The sequence below is a fragment of the Leptosomus discolor genome, chromosome 7, assembly GCF_034619465.1.
Source record: "Leptosomus discolor isolate bLepDis1 chromosome 7, bLepDis1.hap2, whole genome shotgun sequence".
Lineage (NCBI taxonomy): Eukaryota > Metazoa > Chordata > Aves > Leptosomiformes > Leptosomidae > Leptosomus > Leptosomus discolor.
Genome location: NC_141397.1, coordinates 29,672,122 through 29,689,629, shown reverse-complemented (window position 1 = coordinate 29,689,629; position 17,508 = coordinate 29,672,122). Strand labels below are relative to the sequence as shown.

At 37.8% G+C, this 17,508-nt stretch overlaps 1 protein-coding gene across 1 annotated transcript in view; it reads right to left on the bottom strand.

Annotated features, from left to right (window-relative positions):
• Positions 1–300: 300 nt before the first annotated feature.
• The window catches only part of RALA (RAS like proto-oncogene A), a 29,627-nt gene continuing 12,419 nt past the window's right edge, over positions 301–17,508 (bottom strand). The window contains exons 2-5 of the mRNA XM_086468485.1: positions 9,803–9,960; positions 8,774–8,982; positions 4,977–5,151; positions 301–2,260 (exon numbers count right to left, since the gene is read on the bottom strand). Coding sequence (XP_086324611.1) covers positions 2,138–2,260; positions 4,977–5,151; positions 8,774–8,982; positions 9,803–9,916 — 621 coding nt within the window. The 5' untranslated portion in view covers positions 9,917–9,960 and the 3' untranslated portion in view covers positions 301–2,137. The remainder of the gene's footprint in view (positions 2,261–4,976; positions 5,152–8,773; positions 8,983–9,802; positions 9,961–17,508) is intronic.

Genomic DNA, 17,508 nt, shown 5'->3' with positions numbered 1-17,508 from the left:
CTTTCCGTTCTTATGGAAAAATACTCCTGGAACAAGCTTACCTCAGGTTCTTTGTCTGTTTTCTGATACTCTTCATTACAGCAAGTAGGGATAAGTTACCTCTGGCTAAAAAAAGCAGCACGTGCATAGTCTCAGCTTTTACAACGTGACTTTTTATCAGACTAATTAGGTTTAATCTACAGTTTTGTTCACACAGATGAAAAAGGCTTCTGGAATATTTAGGTTTAACTGGTTGACAACTGGCATGAGCTATATCAAAGTTTATTGACCATACAGTTATCAATTAACGCTGCACGAGTATTTAAAAAAATGGAAGTTTATTCATCTTTCAATGGCTCAAATAGCAAATAAAGGGACAGGATAAGGCATCAGCCAAGACAAGTTTCATGTGTCCAGTGGCTTCATAACACCTCAGCTCCCAGTATACAGGTTCCAAAGCAAAGTCACAATGTTAGTGGTTAGACTCCCTGGCTAAATAGACCCAAATGAGTACACAGTAAGATGAAGACTGGCTGATTTGCCAGTTACATGAGTAACTTTAATTCTGCACTTGGCAGTCTACTAAATGCACATACAAAATTCCTATTGATAAATATTTAACATGACAAATATAACTTCTAAGACTTGAGTCCCTAAAATGTCTGTTAGCATGAAAGTTAAATATTTGTTACCTAGTTTGCTTGAGCATGTTTTAAACTGTCAGTTATAGGCTCACACATGTATAAAAAGTATAACAGTTTGTAGAATTGATCTAGCCTGTCTTACCCCAGAGGAGTCCAAAACCCTCAAACATTCTGGTATATTTTTAGTTAAGATGCAGCATACTAACCGTGTGCTAGTATTCTTGCTGTTCTGAAGCAACTGAGGCAGTATGTTTTGTTTGGGGATTTTGGATCGACGTAGTAAATGCTTCTGTTTTGCAAAGCAAGTTTGATTGTTTAATACCAACATTAACTAGAAAAAGTAGCTACAATGTTCCCCATTTGAAAATGAACATAAACTAGACTAAACAGTACAAAACCTGCAAAGAGCTTCAACATAACACAGCATGTTCCCATAGCTGAGTATTAGGGACACAAAAGAAATTACTGACGACACCAGAATTTCCCAGACAACATCTTAACCCAAAACACATTAGTGCTATTGAATCTGCTCCACTCCACCCAACTCCAGGGACTTGAAACCCAAGGAACACCTAGACAAAAATCTACTCGCAAAAGGGAAGTTTCAAGGTATCAGCACGTTAAGTTTTAAACCACCGTTCCAGGCTTAGATGTGCCATAGGCTTATGACTTCAGTCTTACATGTATTCTGACCTTTTAGTTTTAAGATACCGCTTTGTTTACCGAGTTACAGATGACAGAATATGCTCTGTATTATTCACAATACCAGAGTATGGCACACATTTAAAGAACAGACACTGCTAGCAGACAGCTAGTTAGCAAAATCATTCATGTAACTGCACTCCTCAGAGAGGGCAGCCTCGCACTGATGCGCAGGGACAGTCTCCATGCAACGAAGTTGAAAATACACCCTTGATTAAGCAACCTGCTATGTTTCGGTTTTAAAATTAAGGCATATTCAAATGTTTCAATGTAAAAGATTACATCACTCTTCTAGGTTAATCAGGTAATGCAGAACCACATAGAATTTTCCAACATAACTGTTCGCATATACATTATTCTTCTCTAATTTGCATAACTCCATGGCAAAACAACCGCATACCACTTCATTAGGTATCACGTTCACAATTGTAATTTTCAAGGCAACAAAAGACAAGATGAATTGACAATTACCAGTGATAAAAAAGTATGCTTTACAAGAACCCACAAAGTCATAGTTCCCCCCGCTGTTCACTATTAAAGAAAAGACTGCCTATGAAACACTACATTCAGAAGAAATGTGAGAAGGTAGGCAATTATGAAATGGACTGAACTTTGCTTCTCTTGAAGCCACATCATTTTTTTTTTTTTCAGTGAATTTGACTTTCAGTGCAGCTCCAATTCATGCTTTTAGTGGTACATTACAATTTCCAACATGTTAGAGTAATTTCAGTCACTTGAGCCTTCAATGGCATGCTTATAAATTATGGGTTTTATTAGTATGGTCAGGGTAGGAAAAGAATTCAGGGTTTTGATTATAAAATGCAACATCTTTCTCTGATCCTCTTAGCAAGGCTTTTTCTTTTCTTCTTCCCATTCTTTTCTTTGCTGTCTTCCATTTTTCTGGCTCTAATTTCTCTCATTAAATCAAAAAACACCTAAAAAAGATGTAAGAATGTAAATGCAAACAGTCACAGACATATGAGTTAGCTTAAGCTATCACTGATGATATCCATTTCAGTTGTTTAGAATAAAGTCCATTATATGCAACCAGTTTGAGCAAACATATTAATCCAACAAATCTTTCACTGGTTTTGAAGGCCAAGTTAATATGATGCAATCCTGCTTCTTTCATGGTACCATAATGTTCCCCTGTCTTCTGATATTTGCTTATGAACCCTGTCAGACAATTTTCCAAAAGGATTGAAACAAGGGTCTCATCACCAACAAAGATTTTTTTTTTTTTTTAAATTACCTACATCTTTCGGAGGAGACTCAAGGCAATCAGTTCACATTTCAAGTATTTTCAGTGATGAGCCGTAAAGGCTGAAAAAGTACAACATCCAATTCTAGAAACATAGTAATGAAGCAGTAGCATACACTGAACGTTTCATGGTCAGTACATCCCATGATGCAAGTCTAAACACAAAGTGACTAGGAAAAAAATAATCAGCATTTTGTTTAAAGCAAACTTATCAATCATAAAACTACATAAAGAATTTTTTAGATCAGGTAATCTCAACTGGCATATTACAATCTCAAAGTACAAACGAACTTCATTTTCATCAAGTGGTTTACTAGGAAACAAAAATAACAAACTTGGAGACACGTCAATGACTTGTTTAAGAGAGATCCTAGTCAGTTAAGGCTTTATGATTAGACTGCTTAAAGATACTTTATTTATTTCACAAGTTGATCTTGACTTGACTCGCAGGAGGCTAGAGCAAATAAAAATTTCATCCTTATAATTGTATTGTTAGAAATCAGCTGAGCAATTCTAAGGCTTTTATCTCTCAGGAGAAGCTCTCTAGAGCTATGTCAGTAGACTTGATCAGCTTCCATGAAACATGGACAGTGCAGGGGCTGAAAAGCTCCTCTACAGAGCTCAGTAGGTTTTTATTTGCAATGACACTAATCTTGTATTGACTGCAGCAAAAGCATCAACCTTCATTACACAGGATCTGAAGAAAATCAATGTAACTGAACATTTCCATCAAGAAATAAGATTGCCTTTAGATTTCTAAATGTGCACTAAGATACTTGTTTGTACTTAAATCTGTGCTAATGGTAAGATGCAACTGTCAACTTGCTTAGGCACTGATCCTGTACTAGAGTATTGAGCTGTCTGGGGTATGTAACCTTCTGAGAAGGTGCTTAGTGGGTCACCTTTACCAAAGCGAGTGGAAGCTGGCTGTGTTTTCCCCAACTGAACAAACCCACTACTCCAGAATTCAGAAAAGCCAGATTTCGTGTAGAATAGTAACTGAAGTTTGCATAACAAACCCTGTAACTTCAGATGCTCCAAGTAACTAAGAATACCTGGTACTTAATAGTACCAACAAAGCATCATTTATGGTCTGTCAAACCTTAACTCTACATGATACGTGCTAATCTGGATTCACAATCCAGCTCCAAAAAAACTTGGAGCTCTGTAGTTGCCTACCATGTGTGGGCAAAAGCTATTGATTAGATACTATTAAAAAAATAACACACACATATATACACATACACACACACATACACACACACGCGTGTTTTTTCCCAGCTGCTAAATGACAGTGAAGTGGATTTTGAAGAGCTGGGAATTTCTGCATGACTGTAATTGGCTGATGATAACTGCCATCGTACACCAAAACTAAGAGATGTACTGTTTTTTTATAATAACAAAAAAAAAAAATCAGAGCTGTATTCAGCAATGAGACTGAGTTCTGCTGCATTTAATTAACTTAATTTTCTCTACAGAACAGCATGAAGTTCTTAGTGTAGTACTGAACAAACAATTTCTTCAGGAAGACAACTGACAGGAGACAACAGTCTAGTTTAAGTTATTGTACAAGAGAACTCACATTACAGCTGCTGTGCTGCAATTGACAACTTCTATGTAAGGATTTCCACTAGAGAATTTTTCAATGTGTGATCAAGTCTGTCGACAGCTCTGACAGGAAAGGTTGACACACTGAACTAAACTACTTGTTTCTTTTGCCACACATCTGTTACTCTTGCAGTCTACAAGATTGAGTTATTCTAAAAGACAGGACTTCCTGGAATACAGAATTCAGAGTTATAGCTGAAACACTTACAACTAATCAATAATTTATCTTCTTGGAAACAAAGATTCTCTGTCTCTTATCTCATGACCTTCTGAACCAGGTTTTATCCCTGAAAACGCATGAGGCATTTCTAGGCTGTTCAAAGCTTCTTCACCGAAGCAACATACAACCAGGCGTCTGGTTAAACAAGGGTAGAGGGGGCTCCAATCCTTCCCTTACCTGCTTTTGTAAGCTGTTTTATTCTGGCTGAGGATCAGACAGCATTCCTCACTGTTCAGAAGCAGATTGTCTTCTAGTTGTAGAAAACGCAGTAAGCAGTCTAGGCCAAAATAGCTGCCTCAAGAAATTTTTAATTAAATAACGTCTTGTATAAAGACTCCTTGCAGTTTAGGATGGGATAAATTTGTTAGGCCTAACATTTTCACTGTTCTACATAAAATCACCTAGTCACGCGCTCCTCTCAAGCTATGGGATCAAAGCATTTGATTCAAATTTCACAAAGATAATTGCTAAAAATACAAATATATAGAGTATGACCCATGGAGAAGAGGTATAAAATAAAAACTGATAGAGAGATTCCTTGTATTAAGAGGCCAGTTATTACCTTGTCAACATTAGCTCGTGTTTTTGCAGAAGTTTCCACATAGTTAACATTCCACTGATCAGCTCTGTTCTTTGCTTCCTCTACAGAAACTTGCCTTTTATCTTCCAAATCTGATTTGTTACCAACTAGCAAAAAAGGAACATTCTCATCTTCTTTTACTCTTAAGATCTGCTCCCTGGAGAGAAAAAAAAAAAAAGAAGAAAATTAAGTTTTGCATGGAGTCCTATTCTTAGAACACAAAAAACTCAGACTAAATACTCTTCCATCTTAGAGTTAAAACCCACTTATTCCTTATATGAAGCTTACGTAACAGTAAAATCTTAAACCTCCTTATGACATTATACAGAATCAAGACAGAGACAGACAACTAGTCCTCCAGGAAGGAAGGAAGGAGAGTCAGTAAGAAATTAAGAGTAGAACAGGATTGCTTTAGGTGAGAATTTATAATAGTAAGTCATTCCTTTTAATAAAGGTGTTACTTAAGAGCATTTACCATTGTCTTTACATCACCATTTGTGATTGCCATTTTTAAGCTACCCGAACTTCAGTTTTACACTTGGTTTCTTCCTAATAAAATGCACGTGCCATTTTTAAAGCTGATAAAATGGTCTATAGCATACCAAGATAAAATCTCTTCCTTTCAGGAATATTTCTCAAGTCAATTATACTCAAGCCTCTGCAGAGATCTTCACTCAGTTATAAGCCAGTGTACAGGTACAAGGTGTAGACACATCATATTTTTAAGGACAGACCCCTCCATTGTTTGAACTGCTAGGATGAAGGGTTTAAAGTGGTAAATGAAACTCAGTACTACAAACAGTTTGGTACGTAAGTCTTCAACACTTAAAAGAAATTTTCCTTTTAATTGGAAATGCATTAAAAGTACTAGGAAGAACAGTTTTCCAAGAAAAGGGATATTGTCTATGTTATCTCGGAAAGGAGTATAAAGTTGAGTAATGAAATGTAGCCCTTTATCACGGAGCAATTTCTGAAAGATCGACAAAAAGCACAGAGAAACAAATTCCTTTTGCTGGCTGAGGCAAAACCTATTGCCAGATTTAAAGTTAAATGGAGAGAACCTGAAGAGAGTCAATTAACTGATATTCTACAGAGCCTTGATTTGGTGTCAGGCAGGATCCTCCTGCTGTTATAAAAAGCTCTGAACAGCATGCAGTCTTGTGGAGGAAGTCTGCTCACAGGGCTGAGAAACTGCAATTACACCATAGGGTTTTTTTAAACAAACAAATATGTATTGGAGGCAACTTGTAACACCACCTTACTCTGAGGTGTAATTAAAGCAACACTCCTCCTCTCCCTCACAAATATCAGCGCAAATGTTTTAACAGGCTCCGCAGCTGTCCAAAAGCAGTTTGGCTAGTCAGTGGATTAGGAAGGGTGGTCAGAAGAAACTCAGTCCATCACTACAGTGTCTGCGTAAATAAGACTTCTGCTAAAAAACAGTAGCTTTCAACATTAATTGTTCAGGTGATGACAAACAATTTCATCATGTAAACAGTTAATGCAACAGCAACTCAGATGACAACATGCTCCTTTGAGCCCTCTCTGAAGACTGATACCTCCTATATAACAAATACCTCATTAATGATATGCCAGCTTGAGATCTAGACCTTAAAATAAAACCACCATTAGAGCCAGACCAATCCTACTCAAAACAAGACCACATCTTATCAAACTGCCTTACAAATATTTAAATGTTTAGACATTGCAGGTCTGCTTTAATTGAAATAAAATGACTTGGAGCAATGGCATTTCAGAGCACACCAGGAACCTCATCGAAGACATTGAATAGCAGTAAACAGCTCTCCTGTTAGACTCATGCCATTCCAGCAGAACAAAATTCCACGGGAACAATCAAACATCCAAATTCTTCTTGTCACTTTCTTTTGCATCTGTCTCTTTAGTTGAGCAGCCTGAGGGGATACAAGGCCAAAGTATTTTAACTGTACCTTCAAGAGACACAGGGTACTTTTACACAGAGCAGAAAGAATGTAGTGTTTCTGAGTTACATTTTAGCATTTAGGCTTCTACAGTTTAAAAGGGAACTGGAAAGACATCTTCAGAATTGGATTGGAGAGAGTTTTAATCTCTCCATTGAAGGGATTTTTTTTTTCCCCATCAGCATGTATATTGTCAACACCAACCTTTGCTGGAAAAGTAGGACTTTTTCTACAGCCATAGAAGATCATGTACTTTGAAGCATTAAGAGGATTTTAAACAGATTTGAATAGGTCATTTTGCACTCTAGAGGAGCTCAACTATACTAAATAGTCCTCCATGACTGACAATAGCTAGCATAAGCCTGCAAACCAGTCAAGGCCTGCCCCTCCTTCCCTCCCAAAATATCACACACACAGACATACAGAGACACACAGAAAGAAACCCACTGGAAGAGGAAAAACTCACTTTCTCCCCTTCTCCATCTCTCTTCCTCCTCCCTTAGAAATTATATTAAACACATCCTGATACTTAGTGCTAGTTAAGTTGAACTGTAACAACATCTGAGAAGCCTTATTTCAGTGGGATGCAGATAATTTCTTTTTATATTTGCTTCCTTACTTTTTCTCAAAGGTCATCTCCTCTCCATTTTGCTACACTTTAAACCAGTAAAAAAGTTTTCTGATCTCTGTCTTTTTTTTTTTAATATAGTGATGAGTGATTTAAATGGGCTTTCTCTCTCAACCAAGATTAAACACCTGTAATATACTGCTGCCTGTTCAATAGTCACTTACTATTATAAGGGGTTTAACATGCTGCACGCCTGAAAAGCATCTTAAAAAACCCATATCCTGTTAAATCTTTATTACACCAAAAAGATCCAGTCCCAAAGTTTGTTTTTACCACATCACTCCCTAGTAAATAAAATACTGACTTTGATGGGAAGGGTGAACGCTATGCAGAACTCTATGCAGAACTTTGGTCCTGTAAATTCAAAAATTTACATCACCATCTTTTACAGAGAAAAATTCCATTCAAGCAAAACTGAAGGGACAGATTTACAACAGGCCTCTGCACAAAATGCACAGTTACCACAGACTATTCAAAGACACTTCTCATCGCTGTTGTTCATAAAGTCATCTTTAACAGGTAGAAAGACTTGTGTTGTTGATTCTATGCATTTCAGTCTCCCAGAATACAATGCACATACTTCACATTGCCTAAGACTTTGCAGACAGACATCACAGATGTGGTGGTTCTGCGCAGTTTTCAACCGGAATCCGGTCACATCATCTTTATAACTATGAAGTGTTGTAATAGAACACAGTTGGACATGCTACAGCTGCCCTTTTGTTCCAGGTGGTGTTTCACAGGTTAAGAGAAACAGAACATAACCCTCTATACGAAGCAAGAACTGAAAAAAAAAGAGACAGCTCTGGGAAGTATGTGGTATAGTACACACATTACATGCAACCATACAGTCCTATAAGCAATTTTTCTCAGATCCATTACTTTGGATAGCAGTATGCCTTCTCACAAATACGGCTTATTAACACAAGTGCCAGGCAGCACTGATTTACAAAGGGCAGAAGCCTTCTGAACACTGCTGTGTATCTGCTCTGTGGCAACAGCCTTTTTGGTATGCAGAAACACAGCAGCAGAGATATCTGAAGTGGTACAGATAGTAAAGGCACGGCTAGGCACCTATTCAAAACATTATGTGACTACAGGAAGAGCTGTCATCCAGTCTGGACTATCATATGGATATTACAAAACAAAAAAAAAAATCACTTGTAATTATCTCATTGTAATTAGAGTACTTATCTTGCCTTGTAACTTACCTGAAGTCTGCAGTCGCTGCAAAGGATTCCAGCTCTGTAATAGAGAAGACACAAAGAAAGCCTTCTCCACTTCGGAAGTAGTTGTCTCTAATTGCAGCATAGTCCTCCTGCCCTGCTGTGTCCAATATATCAATTTGGACTTCTTCCCCATCCAAAACCACCTTTTTCCTGTAGCTGTCTGCTTTGGTGGGCTCATAATCTTCAACAAACTAGAAAAAAAACCCAACTTCATGATACAAAATCATGCCTGTACAAGGCAAATGCTTCGATTTGCATATAGGATATAACAAACATCTTGTATGGTTACAGCAACTACTAAGTAAGCATATGTATTTAGGCTGTGTGAAGTACTCAGATGATTCATAGTTGAAGCAGGCTCTCCATCAGCCCAAACAGTTTATAGGTTTTTGCTTTCTTCAGCCATTACAAGGAAATTTTAGAGCTAATTGCAAAACATCAATGTCTGTGCACTACCCAAGCCTCTGCTGCTGGTCAAGCACAATATCTGGCTGCATTCCATTATGCTATCAGGCAGTCCTGACTTTGAATATATTTAACATCAATTTTTAAAGGACGCTGAAGCCATAGCTTCTGCCTTTTAATCAGAACAAATGACTTTCACTGGAAAAAAAGTAAGGAAACAAGAAACAGATTTTCTTTCCAACAGCAGCATAAAAAACTTGGAAAAAAATTGGTTGTCATTTCAGGCATTATCCAACTCACCTAAGAAAAGCAGCTTTGAGCTATAATACCTAAATAAGTTCTAATAGGTCTAGTGAATGACAAAATATACTGGTAATATAAAGAGCACCTAATTGCACAGAAGTCTGAAAAATGCCAAATTATATCTTCACAGGTGTCTAGTGATTTGCTCTCAACTCAAAAAATATTTTTGTTCAATTTAATTGCTGACTTGCATACCACATCATATACATTTCGACCCTTTCAGAAAATAACTGTACTAATGAATGCTTAAATAACCCTATATAGCAGACATCTCCTGAGATAATTTCTAGAGCAGATTCTTACCTCATCATACATAAACTGTAGCGTTAAAGCAGATTTTCCTACACCACCGCTTCCCACCATGATGACTTTGTGTAAAGCCAATGAATTCTGTCCTTTAGGCTTATTTGCTGCCATCTTTGGGTTGCAGAAAATTCACGGGTATAAAAAGAAAAAAAAATCTAGAAGACAGATATTGCTTCATTAGTTTTCGGTTTTCCACAAGCACTGTTTAAAGTGGATTTGTTTTAAATCCCTATCTAAGGACTTAATTTCAGTTCCGCTATCTTCAGTGAAATCTAACTGCTTTTTCACTGGAAGCCATTCCACAAATTATACCCAGCTCATCTTTCTTGTAGCAGGAGCAAAGAAAGCCTTCACCATTTGGAAAGGGCACAAGTGGGTTCACACAGCATCCAAGAGCAATTAAGGGAAAAGATTTACATTTTGGTACATATTGTTTTAGAGACAGTATTTGTCAAGAATTCTTGTTAGTTTACTAAGCAAGAATTGAAATAGGAAGCCACAGCAAGTCAACATGATACAAGACGACATGAGATATGACAGCTGCAAGGGAAAGCAGACATTCGAAGGAATTTCCAGCTTAAATAGCAAGTACCAAGACACAGCAACAAGGATTAGCTAGTGTAATTTTTCAGAGAAAAGCAAGCAAACGTGTCACTTAAAACCTAAAAATACCCAGTTTCAGTAAGTCAATCAGGAACTGAAAGAATAACCTAGTTTACACAGAGTGGAAAGACCCAACTTCCCTTCCTAGGCTACAAATGCAGTTATTCCATATATTTGGAATAGTTGTCCCAGTCCCGCAACTGCTTGCTTAAACACGACTCTCTGCACCTCATCAATACCAAAGGGCTCTATGACAGTTAATTCACAAGCAGTCTAATGTGTGCGCACATAGGTACAAAAAGTAACAATCCCATTAGCTTTCTTTTAAAAATCGTGTTATAGTTTTAGCAGATCTCCAACTACTATGTTCCACACCTTTCATTCGCTACCCATCCCAACAGTAATATAATGGTACTCGTTATATGAAGACAGACTATTTTGTCTGCTTGCACAGTTCTCAAGACATGGGAAAGTCCCTGCCCAGTGACAGAACATACTCTCCTCCAGAGATTTAAGGTCAAAACAAGCTCTGATGTCCAAAAAACAATGACATCTACATTACAGAAGATGTAAATACAAGAGATGTCTACAATAGCAACTAAGAGATTTTGTCAATTAGAAAGCTCAAAAAGAGCCCATTCACATGGCAGCACAGTTTAGCTCTATACAGAACTCCAAGACAATACAGCGCAGTAACAAGACACCGTTACCTCATTACCTTTACCCATCATGATCATTTGACAATCTCACACTAAAATTACATCCTCCTGCATAATTAATTACCCTTGTATACAGCTTAATCAGAATGTGAAGCATGACACTTTCCTTAAAACTTGTATTAAAATCCCTAGTCGAGGACATGCACTAAGGTTTTGTTAGCAGCGAGGCAGTTAAGTGTAAAAGCATGCTAACTAAAGCTTCATTAGATATTAAGCAAATCCTTCCTGGAATTAAAAAATAAATTAAAAGGTACACTGTTTTCAGCTGGAATAAAGTTAATTTTCTTCAGAATAGCTCGTGTAGTGCCATGTTTGGGATCTGTGATGAAAACTGTGATAACACACAGATGTTTTAGCTATTACTAAACAGTGCTTACACAGTGTCAAGGCCTTTTCTGGTTCTCACGCTGCCCTGCCAGGATAGGCTGGGGGTGGGCAAGCAGTTGGGAGGGACATGGCAGGGACAGCTGACCAAAGGTATATCCCATGCCATAACTTAGCAATAAAAGCTGGCAGGGAGCTTGCTGGGGCTGCTTGCTCAGGGACTGGCAGAGCATAGGTCAGGTGGTGGCATGCAATTTGTCAAAATTTTTTTTCTCTCCTTTTTTCTTTTTTGGTTGTTTTTTAAAAAACTTAAGTTGTCATTATCATGACCCATGAGTTTTCTTACTTTTACCCTTCTGATTCTCTCCCCCATCCCACTGGCATGGGGGAAATAAGCAAGCAGCTGCATGGTGCTCAGCTGCTTACCAAGGTTAACCCACCAACCTGTGTGAAAAACCCTCCAGATCACATCAGTACCACTATCCATTCTGCTGTCAAAGAATTCTGAAAATGCAATTGAAAATTAAGTCACTTAAGTGGTTTTCCCCAGAAAGATTACCCAAGTGAAATAAGCATGGGTAAGCTCCTGAACTAATTATAGAGATATAGCAGAGAAATTAACTAACATTGTGTTACAAGTTCTTTCAAAAAGGAGACGGATGAGAACAAAAAACCCTTTCAGTTTTGGCCATCAAGGCTTAAAGAGAACCATGGTTTTCTTTTCACTCAAGAGGGAGTACGAGAACATGAAAATAGCTCCAAGCCATGTTTACATTTTCAACTTACTACACTGCATTTTGAACTACTCCACATTGTTTTGCACTTTTCTCTTAAAAGGAAAAAGATACACTGAAAGTCATGTTTACTTGTTTTTAGTATGTATTTCAGACACGTAATATACAGAAAATTCTTCTGAATTCTGGTCATCAACTGACAACAGCTCAGTTTGCCAAGTTTAGATTACAATACGTTCTCTCAGAAGCACAGAAACTGAAGCACTAGCATACCTGGATATGGCCTATGCTAATCCTACTAAGCAACAAAACAGACTATTCTTCCGTAAGCACTTCAATCCTGGAGTAACTCCAAACGAATTCAGCAGGATCTCTGACAGGTGAGTTTGTGCAAAATCAGTATTACAATCTGTGAAAAAATTCAAATCCACAATAGTAATATTCCACTGTAATATTTGTTGTGAATTAACCTACAATCTTTAAGTAGGTGAAATGTGAAAACTCCTATTTTACCTGAAGTTGCAATTCAACAAGTAGTGTCTCAGCGTGACAAACAGTAGCTGCCACTTTCTGTACTTTGTGCAACAGTTGACACATACTTGAAAAGCCAAAACAACGATGTCCAACAAATAAGATCCTTATAAATAATCAAGTTAGTAACAATGCTCCTTTTCACTGAAAATTCTTTAACCAGAAAGATTTTATGGCAGCCAACCACTTTCAGAAGCCTTGATAACACCCTTTCAAAGAAGCATAAGGGATTGAGAGAAAGAAAGAAACTTGGAATTAAAAAAAACCTGACCCAACCAGTCAAAGCAGTATCCTGAGTCATCAATAACTGTCAGCAAACAACATTCCACTAAAGATACTGAAGACAGCAAAACCTCACGCTACCACAGACTTCAAATCTTAAAGATAAGCTTCTCAGAAATACTCTGCCACATTTTGTAGTGGCAGGTGGCTCAGGGAGGTCAGTTTGGTCTCAAGTTCTTCACAATCCAATAAAGATATAATGCTGGCAAAATTCAGGCCTGATGAATGGTAGAAAATGTGAAGAGAAAGAAATTACAAACAAAGCAAGCACAGTCTGATACTGTGCAAATGGCACCCAGTCCAGAGAGACTGCTTCAGAGCAAGTATTCTGCCAGCGAGGAGAAAGACCTTGAAAGTCATAAGTTTTAAGCTACTGCTGCATGCTTCTACCTGTTTCAGTCTGCTTTCAAAAGCAAAGAGGAACATAGATTCCAATTTCAACAATAAAGCACCTGAGATGAAGCTTCATGCAAAGGAAGTTTTTCTACCCTTAATTTATGTAGCCTGACTTATTTTCATTAGAAGTAATCATTTGAGTCATATCTAGTTTCTAAGTTGTCCTACTTTATAATTATGATAAAACTGACAGAGACTGTGTCAAGAACCCTGTTGTACAAAGTTCAAAAAAGCATACTTTCCTATTACCTGTACTGTGATTGTTATTTGTTTTAATCTTCACATGCAAAATCATTTGGGGGTCAGAAGATAAACACAGGCTTATCCTGCAGTAGAATCCTATGTCACCCTACAGCAGAGAGATGTTCACACAGAGCCAAGCAGGGTGTTGTCAATAGCTGTATTATCCATTTATACAGGTTAGCTTTTTACCACACTCACTGGTAATCCCCATCGCAGCAATACAGCTGATGACATAAACGAAAGTTTATTTTTAAACAGTTCTTTGTGTAGTCCAACAAGTTGGAAGGGAAGTGAAAGCTTAACATATTGCCATATCTTCACTCAGAAGGGCGAGAACTTTGTCTAACCACCATGCTATGGATCAGTCCTCACCTCCACTGCAGATAAACTCCTAGGAAACTGCACTTTTCCAGCATGCTTGAGCAAATAAAGGCACAAACAAATGAATCTCAGTGGCTGCTCAGCCAAAGTAAGCAGTTCTCAAAGCTCCTACAGCTGCTTAGTGCCTGCTTGCAGATAACCATCCCCACAATTCTGTGCCTCATTTAATGGCAGGCTTCCCACAGGAGCCAGGATCATTTTTGCAGATCCAGGTTAGGGAGCGATTAAAGAAGAACTGCAGGAGCAGGAATTATTCTTCATGTTAGCATCAGCAATGGCATCCTGTCCAACAGTCTAGAAATCTGGCCAAGGGAAAGAAGGATAGGTAGCTAAATAACTTAAGATCATCCTACATTATTAAGATCACGTACCAATAGGAACTTGTAGCTGGAGTTGCAAAACTGCTGCCTGTCTTAAGTGACTGGCTTCTACCTGTATCAATACTAACTTCTGCAGAGTTTCACACCTTACACAGAAGGTCCTTTGTGCAAAAAATAAAATGTTATCTCTAGTCCCCCCTGGATTTAAACACAACATGCAGCTCCACCAGGGGAGCGAGCTGTAAAGTGTTCCTGTAACAGGGCTTGAGCACAGCAAGCATCACGTTAACTTCTGCATAAAGTCCTGGAGCACAGAGTGGTTGTCCAGATCCACAACAGTAAGATGATCAGGTGTCAGCACCAAGAAAGGATTTCATCTCCAGGGACAGTATTTTCCAGGGAAGATATTTGCATAAATACATGGCGGGGAGGAACTAAAAAAAAAAAATAAAATAAATGAAGCAGGAATCCTTGATCTCTCTACATTAGTTTTTGTTTTGCCCTCCCATCTACTTCAGCCCAATAAATTGAGACCTAAAACCATGCTTATAGGCAAAAAAAAACCCCAAACTTACAGTTTTTATCCCCTCATTCATCTTACTCATCTGATCAAATTCAGAAGACTCCTCTTTAGGTTGTCCTATTTCTCAGATGGCTTTTTCTCATTGAATAACTTGCTCCAAAACAATTAATCAAAGCATGCTTCCTTACATATCTGTGCCATTTGTCCTCTACATCCCTCCTCAACGTAATCATCTCAACATTCATACACTAAAAGGGAGCACAAAAAGCGGCCAACAGAGTAGCTGCGTACAAGCCCAAACAGGGCAAAAGACATCCAGCTCAGATTGCTTCCTTTCCTTCACAGGGAGCACTGGTACAGTCTTCTCCCACTGTAGCCAGCGGCACGCATTCAGGAAATATACGGGAACAATCATATCCAAGACACCTAAACCTCTGTCAAAGTGTACCCCAAACTGGCCAATAGGCGAGGCATTAACAAAGAACAGAGCATATGATCACACTCATTTTCTTAGAGAATGTGACTAAAAGAGGTCAAGAAGATATTCTGCCCCTTTTGATCCCCTGGAGCCTCATAAATGCAATGTCAATGAGAGCAGGACAGGGAAGGAGAAGCATTACCCCAAAGTCACATCATTACAGGCACAAATTCAGCTGGCATCTTCTGCAGTGCTGTACATAAAGCTGAATGCAGGCTTTGTGAAAATGCAGTTGTCCTTAACAGGACGACTTTGATTTGCTGCAAGCATTTGTTTGAAGGGGACTAGTTAAACGTAGCTTTGTGTCTGAAGATAGTTGGTACAGTTAGTATAGTAGATTCTAGTTAATAAGTAGAAATAGTTGTGCCTTTCTTCAATTACAAAACAATTTCTTACATTGTTACTCTTATAGCCTTCATAAAACTATCACACCAAAATTGAACTCCAGTTTTTTTGTTTCCTTTCCTTTAAGAGATTACATAAAGATTTGCAAGACTGTCATATTAACCTCATTACCTACTCACTTTTATGAGTAACTTTCTTCCCTGAAGACTGTTTTATATAACAAGCATCAATTACAACTGGTAGCTGATACATCACAGCATCCACTTTTATGCTGTTTTCTACCTGAATTAGAATTTGTTACATTTGAAGAAACAATTTAACTGAAATATGTGAGCTACCTGCACAATATTAAGAACTACAGTTAGTATGCTTTGACCAGAATACTTTGCCAGAAAGGCAAAATACTGTACCAATTACTTACTGAACAATTTAAGAAAATTTAGTAATGGAGACTCATGTTCTTCTAAAGAAATAATTTGATTTTTTTTAATTGAGAAAACTAATACCTGCACTACTCTGTACTTTACACTTAGTTTAATCTACCACCTCTGGAAACATTAGCTACAACTTTTTATCTCATTCTGAAGTGAAAATTTATAGTAATTATTTGACAGTAACCCCATTATCTAAAGTTAGTTTGAATATTCTCCAAAGTTTCTTAATTCCCACAACGTAATTCACAACTCTGTTGCTTCGCATGACCTATAAATTACAAGTTCAGCTTTCTGAGAAAAAGCATAGGACCAAGAACGTTAAAAAGTGTCAACATATTTCATGTCCCCAGGGACCACAAAGCAATATCATCTTATCTATTATTAAAATTCACAATTTCATCCAGTTACTTCATTGTTTGTTGAGTTCAGGTTTGGTTAGGTTAACAACAGCAAAATCGTACTTCAGAATGTATTGTTTGAAAACCATCAGCACAGACTAGCATACTAGATGCAAAATATCTCAAAGACACCTCAGAAATGACTCAGATATTCCTGCAACAAAAATATTCCTGGAAATGGAGGGAGGCAACCCCAGGCAAGCATCGTCTAACCCTCCCAACAGCTGCTTCCAATTACAATATTCAAACCAGATCAGCAGAAACACCACATGACCCAGAAATAGACAGGATACACAAGGACATACGATGGGATACATGATGCTGGCTGTTTTAAGAACTGGAGAGTAAGGAAGTTTTTTAGGTTAGATCAGCATTATTGTAATAAGTGTCATTCCATGCCTCGAGTTCGACTGGTGTTTTTATTACAGTTTAAACATGCAATATCTGTCAAGCTCTGCACAAAGTAACATCAGCATTTTATTAAGGTAGAACAAATATTTCAAATATTAAATAATCACTATAAAGTAGCCTAAAGATGCAACCGAACCCAAATATTCAAACCCATCTTAGAAATGGCTAGTCTGATTAGAAAATTAAACAGGCTGCCTGAACCTCAACTTCAGAACAAGTTAGAAACACTTTCACAGTAAGTTCTTTCCTTTCTCCTGAAAATTATCCTTTGACATAAACCTGTTTAACTGGGAATTAGGATTCATAGCTTCCCATTACTTTAACAAGCAGTTAAAACACATTCAAGATTTGGTAAGAACCCTTCTTCTCAAAAGCTTTCTAGTGGCACACCATAAAAGGTGCTTGTCTCTTCCACACCCACAAAACAAATTTACCAAGGTGACTACACATCTACTAGGAAGAGTAAAGCATAGGAAACTGACTCAAGTTTTATCTCTCAGCAGCAGTAAATCTCCTCAGGCAAAAGACCTACATTTCCCAGCTTCCTGAGACAGCGACTTTGAACCATAACCATATGCAGG